The sequence below is a fragment of the Hippocampus guttulatus genome, chromosome 3 (assembly GCF_054856545.1).
Source record: "Hippocampus guttulatus isolate MCC_2025c chromosome 3, RoL_Hgut_1.0, whole genome shotgun sequence".
Classification (NCBI taxonomy): domain Eukaryota; kingdom Metazoa; phylum Chordata; class Actinopteri; order Syngnathiformes; family Syngnathidae; genus Hippocampus; species Hippocampus guttulatus.
In genome coordinates this window covers 5,322,547-5,340,171 of record NC_141263.1, presented here as the reverse complement: position 1 = coordinate 5,340,171, position 17,625 = coordinate 5,322,547, and the positions used below count along the sequence as shown (strand labels likewise).

At 41.8% G+C, this 17,625-nt stretch overlaps 2 protein-coding genes across 2 annotated transcripts in view; one reads left to right on the top strand and one right to left on the bottom strand.

Moving 5' to 3' along the window:
* iqgap1 (IQ motif containing GTPase activating protein 1) overlaps nt 1–8,152 on the bottom strand; it is a 46,558-nt gene extending 38,406 nt beyond the window's left edge. The window contains exons 1-2 of the mRNA XM_086106322.1: nt 7,926–8,152; nt 6,941–7,043 (exon numbers count right to left, since the gene is read on the bottom strand). Coding sequence (XP_085962448.1) covers nt 6,941–7,043; nt 7,926–7,971 — 149 coding nt within the window. The 5' untranslated portion in view covers nt 7,972–8,152. The remainder of the gene's footprint in view (nt 1–6,940; nt 7,044–7,925) is intronic.
* A 4,735-nt stretch (nt 8,153–12,887) lies between these two features.
* On the top strand, nt 12,888–14,522 carry cartl (cocaine- and amphetamine-regulated transcript-like). The gene is made up of 3 exons (XM_086107052.1): nt 12,888–13,103; nt 13,720–13,794; nt 14,248–14,522. Exons 1-3 carry the CDS (start codon nt 12,966–12,968, stop codon nt 14,353–14,355), a joined length of 321 nt encoding a protein of 106 aa, XP_085963178.1. The 5' UTR covers nt 12,888–12,965; the 3' UTR covers nt 14,356–14,522.
* The last annotated feature ends 3,103 nt before the right edge of the window (nt 14,523–17,625 follow it).

Here is a 17,625-nt window from a genome sequence, read left to right as displayed (position 1 = left end):
GACAACGCTTTAGAAAATTGGGATTTATGTCATCCTGAAAAAGAGGTATCATCTAAAACCACATTTACAGTATGTCTGTATGTTGGATCAGAGAGAATGTGTGTGTTTATTATCAAATTTACCTGTTAAAGTTAGTTTATACTAACATTGTGATGGGTTTGTTTGATACTACAGCAAATTTATTAAAAAGGCCCCAATGATTTTACCTCATTTTACCCTCACTTTGATAAACATGACACGCACATACAAGTTACATAAGTAGTAACCACGGTGTGTTATAATTCAGGTAGCCATGCCAAGTAAAAGCAGCCGTTAGAAATAATTGCTTGATTATGATTTGCTCCTAGCCATCCACCCAGTCCTCAACTGTAAATTGCACTGAAATTGCAATGGCAAGTATAAAGAAACAGCTTCAAATGTGCTATTGTTTCCGCGAAACAGCACTAGAATAGATTTCTTTTTTCCAGTCGGTAAAATGTGGGGTTGCCATCATGGCAGGGCTCAAGACTGCGACTAATGTGGTCACAGTGGTGCAACTGAAAAAGATTAGAGCAGGGGTGCCCAAATTTTTTTGACCGAAGATCTACTTTTCGATCAACCAGCCTCCCGTGATCGACCCCTTACCACGCACGAGCGCATACGCTCGCACGCACATATACACGCATGCCATGAGGAGCAACAGCCTGACACTGAGGCATGCGACGCACTTAGGCAGCCTGTTAACGATCATAGCTCACGCGTACCATTTTAAAATGCTTCTCTCGGCCTTCCAGATTCCCATTCTTTGCCCGTCCCCTCTGAATTGTACAAAACAAACAAAATATATTACTAACATGCACATAGACACAAATGTTGTTGTTTTTTTTTCCCTCGAAACTCCTCGGATCGCCTTGTGACCAGTCCGTGATCTACTGGTCGATTGCGATCGACGTAATGGGCACCCCCTGGATTAGAGGTTGCCCCTGTTCAACCAGCTGATGGAGGGGGGAAAAAAGTCTCCTTGACTCTAAAAGCCTCATTTTGGTTCATCAACAGACACGCATATGAAGGGCTCAGCCAAGCAGAGAAAGTGAAGGTTGGGACCCTCCTCTGATTGGCCATGGTCCAAATATTTACCGGTATTTTTTTTTTTTACTTTATTGAACACTGAAAAAATATCCCTCCAAATGTGGGTGTATGCGTGCATGCGTGTGTAACTCCAACTGCAAGGCCTCCCAGACTGCTGGTTGACGATATAGTATAGTGTCAGATTTGCACGACAATTACAACTTTTTAGTACAAGTACAAGAACCGTTTTTGTGAGCCTTGTCCGCCAACTGCTCACCTGTTGAACACCGGAGAAATACCCATTCAAGCATTAGTGTGCAGCATACGTTGGCTGAATGAAAGTGTGGCTTATTTTCTTTCAAAATTAATAATAGTGATGAGGGTGCTGTTAAAATACTTAATGAAGATGATCATAATCCCTTCAACTGATTTCTACGACTCAGAGGGATTGTCCCACACTGGTATCATATTTATGAAAGAAATCATTTCCATCCACCACACGGCGCCGTTTTGTCTGCCTGTGCCTCTATCAAACCTAACAAAATTATCCACTGAGGCGTCGCGTCTACCAAATTGACAAACATGCTGAACTAAATCATTACCCCTGCACGAAAATGACAATGCGCACGGTTTTACGCCAAGCATAGACTTCCTTCTGTCATCGAACTTCGGGTGTGTCGGCGAGGCTGTTTCATGGGCCGAGCATGCCCAGATGAGAGCAACACCGCCCTAAACACGCTAGACTAGACTTGTGCATGAAAATGAAGTTACACCCGTTTTTCCGTCAAGGGTACGGGTGCCAGTCTACCAAAATTGGGCGGCAAGTCATTCAAGTAAGTTCCTTGTTTTGTGGAACTGGTCTTAAAATAAGAACTTTGTTGACCTGATTGGTAATCATTTACCAATCATTATTGTCTAAAATACAGACCACTTTTTTTTAAATAAGATTAAATTACGTTTAGTGCTGGGGCACTCAAGGAAAAAGTTGGGTGCACCAGTGCAACCAGTGCAACAAGTTAGTCTGGAGCCCTGCATGTTAATCTCGCGAACAGGCTATGGGTAGAAAAACACATTTGTTTCCATCTTTCGTTAAGACAGAGAGAGGGAAAAACTTTGATTTATCTAAAGCTGGTCTAACCCTGCAGAGACAATGACATCACGTCAAAGATGAACATCTGACCATCAAATCTGGTGTCAAGCAAAATTAGTCGTCACGTCACATCATCAATGTAGCCACCACATTACAAGCAAATCCTGTGACGACTGTTGCTAGATAAGAAAAGTGATTTTGTCCTCTGTCTACTCTTTCACCTACATTTTTGATTTTTTTTTCTCCTGGGGGTGGGGGGGGGGGTGCAAAATGGTAATTGACAACTGTCAATGATGAAACCCCATGCGATGTGCACACCAAATTCTTTCAATTCTTTAGCCATGTTTTCATTCTCTTGCAACACACGTGCACATACCGGGCAGCAAATGAACATGTGAACAAGAATACGAGAGCTGGAATAAAACTAGAATAAATCAGATGAATAAACACTGGCATTTTCAGACAGGTGTTAATGTAAGAATATGTTGTCGTAGTTGTAGTTTGCAGTGCTGAATAACTATGCAGTACCGTACCTTATCTAGCTTAAATGAGAAAGGTAAACTGTTAACACATTCACTCCCAAAGACGTTTTTAGACGTCTTTTCAGACTTGGTCTAGAATTGGCTGGTACTGAATGAGTTAAAAACATTTCGATGTATGGTACCGTGTCGTTTAACACCACTGCCTACGACCATCTGAATAAGAAACACAAGGATTTTAATTATTAGCCAGTCCATGGAAATTTCAAGTTGAGGGGCAACTTTTGATGGCTGTGTGATGTGAAATGAGGCAACCAAACTACAGTATTAGTATGATGCGGTGCTGATCTATACCACTGCAAACTCCACCCACAATAATGCACATTCTATTAAATTAGTGTGACAGTATGTGTCCTGTTACTGTATTGCTCCTTTGTAATGCAGAATTTGTGTTCTCTCTCATTGGCTTGTGCGAGTGCTCAAAATGTCGTTCATCTGCATATTTACCCAGCCGATAAGAAAATTGCCTCAAACCACACTCATATTTCGGTGTATATTTTAATTAGAGCACTATAACAACCAAACGCGGACGTGAACAATATTGGCAACCAGAAATTTCTCTCATGAACATTGGTGCCAATGACGTGAGCGGCCCACATTAGATGTTGCCATGGCAAACAAGCTGTAACAATACATCTATTTCTACAACACCTCTCAAGCGCAAATAGCACAAAATGCTTTCAGACACACTGTATCAAATCTTGGTTCACCATGGCATTGAACTATCAAGCAGCTGTACTTTACTGTATGCATCCCATATTATTGGCCATGTTTAAAAATGAAGATGAAGAGAACAAAAGTGTGGTATGTAACATTTTAAAAGGGTAAAGTTTGACTGCTTTAAAAAAATAAAAATAAACCCAGTATTCATTGCCTCGTGTTTCGTGACCTGCTGTCATTTTTGTTGTAATGCTTCTCATCTGTTTCAATCAATGTTTATATAGCATATATGGTACTTAATCCTCCGTGTATAAAAATGGCTGGCTGGGTGACTTTTGAGTAGCTTTGCTAAAATGAACAAAACCAATTCTGGTAAAACACTCATTTGACTTGAGTAAATACGTTATGAGAGCAACTGAAAGTGCAATCTGCAACAGAAACGAATCAACAATGGCGACGCGTCTAACTCCATTACCGAGCTGAGTCGAAGAAGATTCAGAAGACCGATGGGTTTTTTTCTTGTTGTTGCTGCCCCACATTATTGAATTGAATTAAATACAACTTTATTGTCAAATGCAACATACAGCACAGATGAAATTTCTTCCCTCTCAACATAAAGCAAGAGGAGCCGCTGCGGGTGTCCGCACCGCCATCAAAAGAAAAGTTAACAAAAAAATGACAAAATAATACAAGACAACACATGAGACACAGACAGTCGTGCAATCTTAACCACTTTCCTGCATACACTTTGTTGTCTGAAGCAGTTATAGATGAAAGAGGAGCGAGTCAAAGTGTCCTTTTCACCAGTGGATCAAAGACGTCATGCTGCAATGTGCACACGTCTGTTACAAGCTAAGCTTGATTATATTTATCAAACGTAATGTTAATTTTTGAACATTTTGAAGCAGTGATCGTGTCCTTTATGACACTCACTATTTGTTTCTGTGTTCGGATCTTGCTTTGATAGTCATTCATTGTGAAAAATATTGTAATAATGCAAAGGGGAAATGGGAATTGCAATTTATAGTCACAAACATGAATAGAAGTGAGGGACAAAAAAACCCACAATCATGGTATGCAATGACGGAGAGCATAACAGGTTCATCTGTGATATACTGTATCTGAAAGCGGACATGAAGAAAGTACCACAGTGCAATTCCTTCAGCCCAAAAGGTGCACAAGTTAGTGTGCTCACACACCCTGCCGTGCACATACAAGAAGAATTCCCTTCATTCCATAAGCGGTCAACCACGATTCAGCTGACGGCACGCAGGTGCCACAACAACATGAGCAAGTAGTTCCAATGAATCCAGTGTGACTTCATAGTTTGGGAGGAGTTCTTTCTACCACGCCGACATTAATGAATATTAACTGAGGAAAAAGGTACCATTACGGAATCAGGTAAGACTAGCTTTTGAAAAAGTCAGCTTGCAAGATCAAGCATGCAATATTCACATGGTCAAGAACAAGATGACTTCAAATCAGTCTTCAGCTGCTCAATAATGCTCCACATTCATGTGATATGTAAACCTATATGTTGAACAAGCGCCACCATTATAATTGATGACAATCGAAGATCATACATACATGATAGCCCCGCTATTTCAAAACAATTTTACTCGAATAATTACTGTACATTTAAATCAGTGCATGTTTCAGAGTTAACCTGTCGCCGTGATATAACCTTAAACAGGCAATGTCTAAAGTAATATGTTGACATTCTTAACAGTTGTAAAAAAAATTGAAACAGCTGTGAATTAAAGGGGAGTTTGCAGTTTGTTTTTTTAAAGAAATAACCATGCCCAAGGAAAAACAACCTATCAGAGGCAGAAGGCGTGACTGATGAGGTGTCAATCACCTGCCAATTCAACCAGTTAGTTTTGTGTCATTTTAGTATGACTCGTGCTTCTTTTTGGTTGTGAATGACTGTTTATCACAACCACGCACTTTCATAATTGGCTGCCATTACAAATGGCCATGTTTGAAACTCGTGACTGTGCATGTCAGTGAGGGGCGCAACCCCGAAAAAAAAAGATTGACTGACCTTTAAACTGTACGACTTTAGTGACATTTGAATTCAGATGTTCCATTGTATGCAGTGAGACAGCAGGGAAACATATAAAGAGCAGTCAAACTCTTCCAACGTGATGGGATGGTTACAGAGGAGAAAATGTGTCATAGTGTGGCCTGACACGTGCGAGTGTGTGGTGGAAAAGCCATGTCACGGAGAACTTGCGAGCACGTTTTGAAAACATTCTTCTTTGGAGAATCCATCCATCCATCCATTTTCCGATCCGCTTATCCTCACAAGGGTCGCTGGAGCCTATCCCAGCTGTCTTCGGGCAGTAGGCGGGGGACACCCTAAACCGGTTGCCAGCCAATCGCAGGGCACACACGGACGAATAACCAGCCGCGCTCACACTCACACCAAGGGACAATTTAGAGTGTTTAATCAGCCTGCCATGCATGTTTTGGGAATGGGGGAGGAAACCGGAGTACCCGGAGAAAGCCCACATAGGCCCGGGGAGAACATGCAAACTCCACACAGGGAGGCCGGAGCTGGAATTGAACCTCGACACTGTGAGGACTACGCGCTAACCACTGGACCACCGGGCCACCTCTCTGGAGAATGTGACACTCTAAAAAGGCAGTGGCATTTACCACTCAAAAATTCTAGAACATGAAAGCTGCCGAGTGGATGTTAACATTCAACTGTCTAACTATTTTGAACGTCAGCCTCATCTTTCGCAGTAATGCGGACTTCAGCACTCACACCGGAACCTGTTGCTGTGACAACGGCACGTTTCTGTGGCAACGGTGGTAAATACAAAAATCAATGGGGGACTGAGTCACTTCCTGTTTCATACAATCCTTCCTCTTTTAAATCTGTGGGTCTGTTGGGGCCACATTCTACTCCTGCGGCACCAAAAGCAAACATACTCAGCTGTTAACACACTCAAATGAAAATACGTGTGGGCCAACAAAGGAGCAGACCTCACCTGCAGTGGCAAAAATGTGAGCACCTCTTTAAGTATACAGTATACCTATGATATCATCAGGCCGCATCGACAAAAAAATTCTCCTCTTTATCCTGATGTAGTCATGTAGGAGAATATTGTCATTATCCAACAAAAAAAGAGGCTCGTGTTACAAACAAACCTCCTGGACAACTGAATTGTGTGTAGACTCTATCAGAAACGGGGAATAGACAAGGAAAAAGGATAGAAAGCCATGATTCTCCTGGGTGGATCCATTTCACATAGCGAAGTTATGAGTTTTTCATGGCGCTCTCCTCATAATGGAAAGAAACCTACAAGCCAGTTGCAACCTGCTCTAATTGCATGAGTGGGCCTGATCCAACCTGGTACTAGGCACTGAATACTAAAGGCAATACATGTCTCATGTGTTTAATCCAGTGGATCACTCCCTTTTCCTGAGATTTGGAACTACCAGGTCCGTATATAAAAAAATAGCGTAGCAATAGGGCAAGACATTCAAGGTCATACTTATTCTCAAATTACAACAAAGGTACAATCCCAAATCTACTCGTCAGTTAAGTGACGGATTGCACTGCTGATCACTGGATCGGACTTCTAGCTCTAACCTTTTCGCCTCTTCAAGATGACACAGATACTCGTAGGCCATGTTCTGCTGTCGCCTCTCATCCATCTCCTCCGCCGTGAGTCGCTCCACGCCATCCAGGACAGCTGGAGCATGAGAAACATATGAAAATATGTATTAAAAACAAAAACAGTTGCATTTGTTGGGTTGCAAAATACAGAATGGAAATAATCTGTGAGCCCACTTTCCACACAGCTTGCTGACTTCTCAATAGTTCCCTGAACTGAGGGAATTCACAAAGGAAGCCAGGCTCGTTTAGTACTCATCTGCGTGGCTGGTTAACATAATTTGGCTCTGGGTTGCCTGTCTGTATAATGTAGCTATGCTTTTGTGCTTGTTTACACACTGGGGATTCAAAAGAAGGGGGAAAAATGCAGTGAATGTTTGTGGAGTAGCTCTCGTGAGGGAACAGAGCGCAGCGGTGTTTCCTAATTATGGGGAGAGCTTGTGGTGAAAGGGGGGGCAAGCAATACAGTACAGAGGCCCCTTTTAATCCTCCTGTCATAGGTAGACCTGTATGGCACCACAGGCCACATCAGCGGGAGATAGATCCTGTTCTCAAAAACAACAGATGAAAAGTGGTGTGCACACATTCCCTCCTTGACGCCTTTTGCTGTTTTCATGCTTACATGTAAACTGCTAACGTCTTCTTTCCAACGCCATGTGTAATTAACACGTTGATTTTAGGTGTAAAATTAGAGGTGAATATGTCTTCTTTTTTTTTACTGGCCCATCTCTCAACGCAAAGATTAGTGGGGGGTAAAAGGCGGAAGTCTGACTTTGGCTCCAACCATGTTGCCAAAGTTTAGAATGAGCTGGGTGTGAGCGCTTCTTATAAATTAAAGAAACGTTCCTCAAGTCATCGTTTCTTTGTAGAAAAGAAGACTAGAAGTCAGGAGCTGCTAACGTGCAGCGTACGGAAAAAGGCGCCAGTCTGGCATTCCAAAAAAGCAAAAATGACAACTTACAGCCATATCTCGGCCGCGGCCCGTCTGTCTCCTCTGAAGTTGACATCCTCGTCTCTTGACAAACGTCCACCTTCTGTACTCCGAGCTTCACTTCAAACTCGACTTGCTCCCACACTCTGTCGAAAACCGAGTTAGAGCAAAAGAAAACCGACAAGGACCTTTCGGTCCTCTTGTTCGTCCAGTGCACACTTACAGTTGAAACTTTTTTTTTTCTTCAAACCTCACTTGTGTCACTGGGTGTGTTCTTCCTAATCCAAAAGTATGCGTTTCAGGAAACGGAGTTCCGCGAGCTCGACCGCGTCAAACCTGACGGCGCAGCGACTCCTGCTGTCCGCTGCAGGCAGGGGACACAAAGTTTGAGCAAAAGTCATGCTCATGGTGTGCCTTTGGGGTGTGCTACAATGGCCCCATAGTGCCCAAAAGAGAGAGAGAGATAGATACGTATACTGTATAGATATATATGTAGATAGATAGAGGGAGAAAAACAAACAAACAAAATAAACACGGCATAAGGTGGCTGTGCTATTTACACTGGATACAGGTTTTCACGTATGTTTATTCAGCAGCCTCACAGCAGTGGGTAGGAATGGGCGGCGGTATCTCTCCTTCTTGCAGCGGGTTGAACAGTCTCTGGTTGAAGGAGCTACCCAGTGCTGTCAGGGCGGGCTGGAAGGGGTGGGAGGGACTGTCCATCATAGCTTTTAGTTTAGCGAGCATCCTCCTGTTGCCCACCTCCTCCAGAGTGTCCAGGGAGCAGATAGATAGATAGATAGATAGATAGATAGATAGATAGATAGATAGATAGATAGATAGATAGATAGATAGATAGATAGATAGATAGATGGATGGATGGATGGATGGATGGATGGATGGATGGATGGATAGATAGATAGATAGATAGATAGATAGATAGATAGATAGATAGATAGATAGATAGATAGATAGATAGATAGATAGATAGATAGATAGATAGATAGATAGATAGATAGATAGATAGATAGCGGTAGAGAGAGAGAGAGATACAGAGAGAGAGTGACACTGACATTCACCTTTACCTGATTAAACACGCTAAACCCATCCATGTACGACATTGTACGTTTATTTTCTCAAATTTATTTTGTTTTGTTTTGGGTGGGGCTTCGGGGGGGGGGGGTCTGGAATTATTGTTTTTGGTGGAGAATCTTCATTAGATTTTTATCCCTGTGCTTTGAGAATTTTGGGGATTTACAAAAAAATATATTTTCCTTATTGCATTTCAAATGGCATTTTTTTTCATACATGTGGTAGGAGGTCCATAGTCCTTCGTGGCCCCCCAAGTAGCACTGATGAAAAATTTGTGGCCCCCTCAATCATTTAAATTGCCTATCTCTGATGCATTCATTATCCTTGATGTTCATCTGAAGGTCATTCTCGTCGGCCAAAGTTGCACTCTTGCTGGGAAAAAAATTTGCTTCTAAGACACTATTGTTTTACTTGTGCATTCGTCAATTGTGCTGAATTACCTCACAAGTAAGCATATCCATCCATCCATATTCACATCCAATCATATCCAAAGCAGTTTAGGATTCATTCAATATGAACGACATCAAAGCCGTTTGAGCATTTATTAGATGTGAAAGATATCAAAGCCTATTTTTGGGGAAGCTGTGTTTCGCGATGCCACTTTTTAACTAATTTTTACACAAGAATTCTAACCTTAATTACAGGTTCCGTTTTTTGTTCAAGAATCCTGTGACACCTGCTGAGCTGTTGACCCTCTCACTGCAGGTCAACCTGAAACCATACCATAGTGATATTGGTTCCTCCTCTGCTTCTCTATTTAACTGGTTCCACATGATTCTGGAAATATAATATTGTTGTGTCAATGCCCATCACACCAATGAGGAACGTAATGGTTTGCCTGCTAGCATACACAACAGACTGGTCTTTGACCACAAAATATAATGAGTATGTGATACTTTTGTTTTGTCCCAAACAAGAAATATATTTATTCACGAACAGTACATAATTTTCTTCATTCAAATATCAATCCTGAAATAAAGTAAATGTCAACGATTATGTTGCTCTGCATTTTATTCATTTGTTTATTTATTTTTGCAATCACTAAGCACATAAAATCATCCTACCAGTTCATTCAATTTGGAATGAACGTTACCATGTTGCATTTCCGTCATTCAGCTTTATCTCATCACTTATTCCATCACTTCCTCAATGGGGTTGCAGATGAGCTGGAGCTTATCCCAACTGATTTGGGGCAAAACAAAGTATACAGGTACACCTGCTTTGGCTGCCAACGCACGCACAGAAAAACAACTATTCATACTCACATTCATCATCCAAAAAGCCAATTTGTAGGCTTCAATTAACCTAAAATGTTTTCTCTGTAGGAGACTGGACTGTCAGAATTGTTTATGTTATTTATTCCTTTGTTGCATGTTAACACCCCCCTCCCCGACCAATAGAAATTATTTTGTGATATCCTAGTTTGATTTTCCATTCTGGTGGATTATTTCAGATTTTCTCTGTGTCATTGGAGTTATCGATAATTTACGTTTTTCGGAGGCGGTCCTTGAACGCCTCTGGAGTCAAACGACAGAAGAGAAGACGCGGAGACGGAGAAGGACGTACCTGTATTGGCTGAGACTGTGAAAAGCATTTATAAAGTATACGTTTTAAAAACCAACACCACAGCTCTTCTTTTTCGGACCTGAAACATCTGGAATGTGGGTCTGACCCAATCATTAACTTCCTTTTTGATATTGTTGAACCACTGTTCTTTCGCTTTCTATTTACATTTTCGAGTTAAGATTACTGCCTGTATGCAATCAAATTCACATATGGCCAAAATTCAGAGATTGCAATTTGTATTCCTCCTCACACTGATTGTTTTACAGATCTGCTACTGAATACACATTCCCTCCCCTCTCTCTCAAGCTTCTGGGGTTCATTTCTTGTAACTAGTTATTGATGGGAGCAATTATCATGGAGGCTAACGTGATTGGTGGCACATCAAGCGAGACCTAGTGAGGGATTTACTGCTGTCACAGTACCCAAGGGCCAAAACATAATCACACAAAACCAATCGGTTTTATCGGACCTGTAATATTAGGTGGAGGCTTTTCAAATAGGATGCAATCTCATCATGTCCATTCATGACACAAACGTGATTTTTTTTCCATCTCACAAAAAACGAGATGACAGAATTTACAGTATATCGTCAGACTGAGTAACTTTCTCTTTGAAGTTGTAATTTTCCATCCATCCATCCATTTTTTTGATCCGCTTTATCCTCATAAGGGTCGCGGGGGTGCTGGAGCTTATCCCAGCCGTCTTCAGGCAGTAGGCGGGGGACACCTTGAACCGGTTGCCAGCCAATTACAGAGTTGTAAATTCGTTTTGTCTAATAGAAATACAAATGTTTGTTCTCATGGCTATACAGTTGTACAGTATATCCATCAATGCCCCCAAATGACAACAGTTCAGTTTCAGTGTTGTGTCATTTTAAAAGACATTCACAACTGGATGAACCTAAATTTCCTTCAACTAAACCAAAACAAAACAGAGCTAGTTGTACATGGTTAAAAATAAAAACTGCATTTGGGATCGCATTATGCATCTGGGCATTCCGGCGCACCAAGTTGCCCCGCCCACAGGGCACCTGACAATTTGGTCACCAAAAGTAGACTGTGCTCAGCAACACGGATGTATCCCCATTTTCATGCCGTAGCAAGCCTAGATAAGGGTACAGTAGTTGTTTAAGTGGTAGACCGCGCTGCGGGTCGCTCAGCGTTTCACATGGACCGGGGGTGTTTTTTATCACATACCCCCGGCGCACCTGACAATTTGGTAAGGAAGAAGTTGACAAAATTTGAAACTACCTAAAACAAGGTGTATATAGTGGCGCTGGTGGTGTAACGTGATTTCGGTGTATTTGATTAAATATGAGGATTGGCTGGGAAAACATTACATTCCATCTCACAATGGCACACCAAGGTGCAAATGACCTGTTCAACTCATTTTTACCAAAATACCAAAAGAAAGGAAGCGCCACCCATGCGCACAGTTAGACTCTTTTAAAAACAAAGAACAAGTCAGAAACCTTGGTATATGCTTCAAGAACATCCAGAGTGAAGGATTACATATTCCAAGCAGACCAGGAGAATCTTATTCATGCTTTTATCTCCAGCGGATTTGATTATTGTAGTGGCCGTCTGACTGGATTCAGACTTAGTGGATCCACTTAGTGGAGCCCCAAGTTGAAAGCACACATGTTGAAGCAGCATTTAGTTGTTGGGCTGCACATAAAGCTGCAAACAGAAGTGAAGTCAGCCCCTAATTTAAATGCTTTTAAATCCAGGTTAAAACTATTTTGCTTTCACCCCCCATACCAATGATTAAGGTCATCTAAACATTTTGAAGTCCTTTAAGTCTTTTACTTACAGGTATTTTAGAAAACTATTTATTTCTTTATGTTTAATTGTTTTAAAAAGTTTTCTATTAATGTGTTTTAATGTTGTCAATCTTGTAATAGTTTTTAATAATCTACTTTCGTTTTCTCTGCTTTGCTTCTGAATGTCATTAACTCTTGTGTTTGTAAATGCTTGCAGGTGTTGTGCCTATGCTTGTGTGAAGCACATTGAGCTACCTCGTGTGGATGAAATGTGCTATATACTGTAAATAAAGCTACCTTGCCTTGCCTAATACGCTGACTTCATCTTCCAATAACATCCTCATTCGCACATTTGAATATGATGATGGTGATGATGATGATGACGGCATAAGATGGGTAAAACATGATGTTTTTCCTCATAGTCGTCCTCCCCGTGTCCCAGGCCTTTTTCAGTACGAGAACCCTCCAGGCTGCACACTTCATTTAGCCTGCCGCAGTGGTCTTTCGGGCGGGGCCACCAGTCTGTATAAGAGGACAGAAATCATCCGACGGATGGACATTCACACGTGGACCTGTTCACGTCTTGTGCTCCTCCACTCGCCCCGCCTCCTCTCTCATTACGACCTCGGCACTTCTGCGTCCTCCCATCCATGCAGAGTTCTGCCCTTTTCCGCGGGCTGCTGGTGGCCAGTCTGCTGGTCCTCTTGTGCCACAGCCAGACGTCCCAGGAAGTGTCTGTTGAGGACTTGGAAGGAGACAGAGACGAACCAGGAACAGACCGAGATTTGGTCAGTGCACCTTGTTCTGTTTTGATGGGGGGGTTGTTTGTTTGTTTGTGTGTTTGTTTGTTTGAATTTTGGTGCTTCCCATATTTAGAACACTCTGAACTGGTTGGCAGCCAATTGCAGGACAAATAAGATGTTCTGTTGATACATTCTTTTTTATAGATAAAACAAAATATTAAATGCCCCAAGTTTATTAATACTATACTCTTTCTCAGCGCATGCATATCCGGGGCTCACAATGTATACTTACACTGTACTGTATATACTTTTCTTTTGATGACAGTAATAGTTTACAAAAAAAAATCTGGAATACTTAAAAGCTCATTTTTATGCATTATTGACTCCCCTAATATCCTAAAATCCATTTAAATGGACATGCCATACGTAATTTGGGTCGAGTGAGTGAAGGTCAAGTTTGAATTGAAAGTCAGAAAATTAAAAACAACATTTTCAGTTCTGCACAACCCACTTGAGATAACTTATTTTTCATTCCTCACATTGCGTGACGCGCTGATGGCAAGTGCTCTCTGTGTGAACGTACAGACAATTTCATTTGGACCCATCTTCCACATAATATATTATTACATATGTGTTCTGTTCTGTTGATCTTACTGTGCAGGTCGAAGCACTGGACGTTTTGCTCAGCAGGATGCATAATCGGATTTCCACAGAGAAGAGAGGCAGCATCCCTCTGGTAAGGCGGTGTATTGACATTTTTATGCAAATAAGCCCCTTATACAAATCCGTCTTGTTTTCTGTAATGAAAGGCTGAATCCATTGTAGCGACCTGATAGTCAATACTCATTTAGGGCGATGTTTCATTCATTATTCTATTGTTGCTAATTAAACCAGGCAACTGCCTGCCTAATTAAAAGATAAAGTAAACAGACTTTCTGAGCGCAGTTGCAGACCAACTTAGATTGCTTTCCATATTAAATTAGCTGAGACATGAGGAAAAAATACACAACCTCCCAATCCTCTTGACACAAATACAGACAGAACTTGCAAATGAAGAGGAAATGTTTGTTTCACTGACTAATGGTGAAATTAATTACATTTCCCACATTTATACATGACATTAATACACTAACTTGTTGGTTTGTGCGTATCTGCGTGCGTGTTATTTGCGTCTATGTTCTACCTTTAGTGTGGAATGGGCGACCGGTGTGCCATGAAGTTTGGGCCGCGAATTGGGAAGCTCTGCGACTGCGGCAGAGGAGCCAACTGCAATTCCTACCTGCTCAAGTGCATCTGAACCACTCTTCATTTGAAAATCAAGTTTGCAGGAAGAATGTGCACATTTTTAAAACAACATCTTCTTTCTGTTGTCGGCCTGCAGTGCCAGCATGATTTGATGGTGTATACCCTCCAGGTTGTAGCATGTAAGGTTCAGATTCAATAAAGAAATTCATCAACATTTTACATTTGAGTTTTATTTGCACAGCATTATGATTATATGCAAAATTCAAAAGATATATACACATATACATATATGTACATGCACATAAGCACTAATACGTAAATACACACACACACACACATACATATATATATAAAGGTATATATATATATATACGCTCAGTGGCAGGGTCCTAACAACAGGTCCCACCAAGACTGGAAACTGAAAGGTACTGGAAAGGCATATGGGAGAAGGAGGTTGCACATAACAGCAGTGCACAATGGCTGGTGACCCTGAGAGAGGAGCACAGCAGCCTCCCTGAACAGAACCCAGTTACCATAACAGTGGCAGACATACAGGAAAGAGTCTCAGATATGAAGAACTGGACAGCACCAGGCCCGGACATGGTCCACACCTACTGGCTAAAGAAACTCACAGCACTCCATGAGCGCCTAGCAGCACAAATGAACCAGCTGCTGAGGGATGGGACTCACCCAGGATGGCTAACCGAAGGGCGAACGATCCTGATCATGAAGGATCCCTCAAAGGGTGCAGTCCCATCCAACTATCGGCCAATAACCTGTCTCTCCACAACATGTAAGCTCATGTCAGGCATCATTGCGGCTAAGATAAGTGGACACATGGATCAATACATGAGCGAAGCACAGAAGGGCATTGGTAGAGATACCAGAGGAGCCAAACATCAGCTCCTGGTTGACAGAACAGTCGCACAAGACTGCAGGTCCCGACGTACCAACCTGTGCACAGCCTGGATTGATTACAAGAAAGCCTATGACTGGATGCCACATACATGGATCACTGAATGCTTGGAGTTGTATAAGGTGAACAGGACCCTAAGAGCCTTCGTTGCGAACTCGATGAGGATGTGGAAAACCACAGTTGAAGCCAATGGCAAGCCACTTACCCAAGTGTCCATCAAATGTGGCATATACCAAGGTGATGCACTCTCCCTACTGCTGTTCTGCATAGGACTGAACCCCCTAAGCCAAGTAATCACCAAGACAGGCTTTGGATACCGCCTCAGAAATGGAGCTACAATCAGTCACCTCCTCTACATGGATGACATAAAGCTGTATGCTAAGAACGAAAGGGACATAGACTCCCTGATCCACACAACCAGGATCTACAGCAGCAACATCAGGATGTCATTCGGGCTTGAGAAATGTAGTCGGATGGTGACTAAGAGAGGAAAGGTAGTCCGCACTGAAGGGGTCTCACTCCCTGAAGGAACAATAGCAGACATTGAGGACAGCTACAAGTACCTCGGTATACCACAAGCCAATGGCAACCTCGAACTGGCAACAAGGAAAGCGGCTACGGTCAAATACCTCCAGCGAGTGAGGCAAGTCCTAAGAAGCCAGCTCAATGGCAAGAATAAGACCCGGGCAATAAACAGCTATGCCCTGCCAGTGATCAGATACCCTGCAGGAATAATGAATATATATATATATACACAGGGAGGCTGGAGCTGGAATCGAACCCGGTACCTCTGTACTGTGAAGTCGACATGCTAACCACTGGACTACCGGGCCGCCCATATAAATATATATATACAGTGTGTCTGTGTGTGTGTGTGTGTGTGTATATATATATATATATATATATATAAGTATATAAATAACAAAATACAGTAAACATATACATGTAGTACTGTATATGTTGCTCTATGTGACTCGCTGATGTTTTGCTGACTCTAGCGGACCTTTTGCAGACCTTTTGCGGACCTTTTGCGGACCTATTGCGGTATTTTCGCTATTTTTTTACTTTTTTGATGAATGCTTTTGAAAAATCCGCGATGCATTGAAACCGCGAAAAGTGAACCGCGAAGTAGCGAGGGATCACTGTATAGTAAAAGGTTGAGATTAGCCCATCAATGGAATTTTCTCTTTTGGCAGTACCAATGTTTGAAAGCTGGCAATTTAACAGCAATAGGGAACAAAAAAAAGGTCGCTGGTCCGCGAAGAGCATGTGCTTGTCTCAACTGGTCCGTGATACAAAAGTGAGTTGGGGACCACTGCAGATGGAACCTTCTTGAGTTTGTGTTTGTCCTCATGGGCTAAAGAAAACCCCCACAAGATCAGTTTCAAGTGTCTGCTAGTTTTTATCAATAGAATTACTGAATCCTGAATTTGTTTGCTTTATTTACTGAATAGACCGACTTTTCCAAAAAGGGACACCCATGGCTCTGCCAGTGTTGAACTACACATTACAGATTCCTTGTAATGTGCGCTGAGCTGAATATTTAAATGTAACTAATGATTTAATTAACATGCAATTTGCACATCTTTCATTTTGTTAATGATGTTACTTACCGTCTTACTGATGGATTATTTCCCAGGAAGCACTAAACATGCACTTAAATGACAATCTTTGCGAAAGTATAGGATTCATCATGCAGCATGCAGTATTATCTGCAGAGCATTTCTGAAGATTAAGCCAGGAGAACATGAATTGCATCTCCCACTTGGATGGATTGTTACGTGCTGGATGACATAAAAAAAAAAACTCCCAAACTATTTTGGTGGTTAAGCATGTTTGTATGCCATCATAGAGAAGAATTCAAAATGAGGGTGTTAATAAATCTGAAATCATTGAAATAGTATCTAGAAATTACCTTAATTACATTTGAATTATTAATTTATCTGTCCATCCATCCATTTTCAACCCCACTTATCCTGGAGAGGGTCGCAGGAATTGCTGGAGCCTATCTCAGCTGACTTTGGGCGAAAGGCGAGATAAACCCTCAGAGGGCATATGTAGAGACGAACAACCATTCACACCCACATTCATCATTTTAATCAATAAACATTTAGAGGGAGGCAGACAGACGGAAGGACATGAGTGTGGTGGCGGTGAGGGGGTGCATATGACTGTAACGTAGTGTCCAATGTGTGGAGAGTGTATACTGTCTTGTCTTGTATGTAATTGTCCTCATTATGTTGTGCTGTGTATGTGTATGTTTTTTGCTCAATGTACAGTATGTAGCAGCACAGAGGGACTGTCTTCCGAGACAAGTATCTCCTATGGGAGACCTAATAAAAAGTCAAATCAAAATCAAATCATTCACATTGTCACTGAGTGGGAACTGAACCCACGCTGCCCGCA

Excerpts from the sequence above, each read along its gene's own strand:
- cartl (XM_086107052.1), top strand. The coding sequence starts at position 12,966 with ATGCAGAGTTCTGCCCTTTTCCGCGGGCTGCTGGTGGCCAGTCTGCTG. Across the intron at positions 13,104-13,719 it reads CAGGAACAGACCGAGATTTG|GTCGAAGCACTGGACGTTTT; the intron begins GTCAGTGCACCT and ends CTTACTGTGCAG. Across the intron at positions 13,795-14,247 it reads AGAGAGGCAGCATCCCTCTG|TGTGGAATGGGCGACCGGTG; the intron begins GTAAGGCGGTGT and ends TTCTACCTTTAG.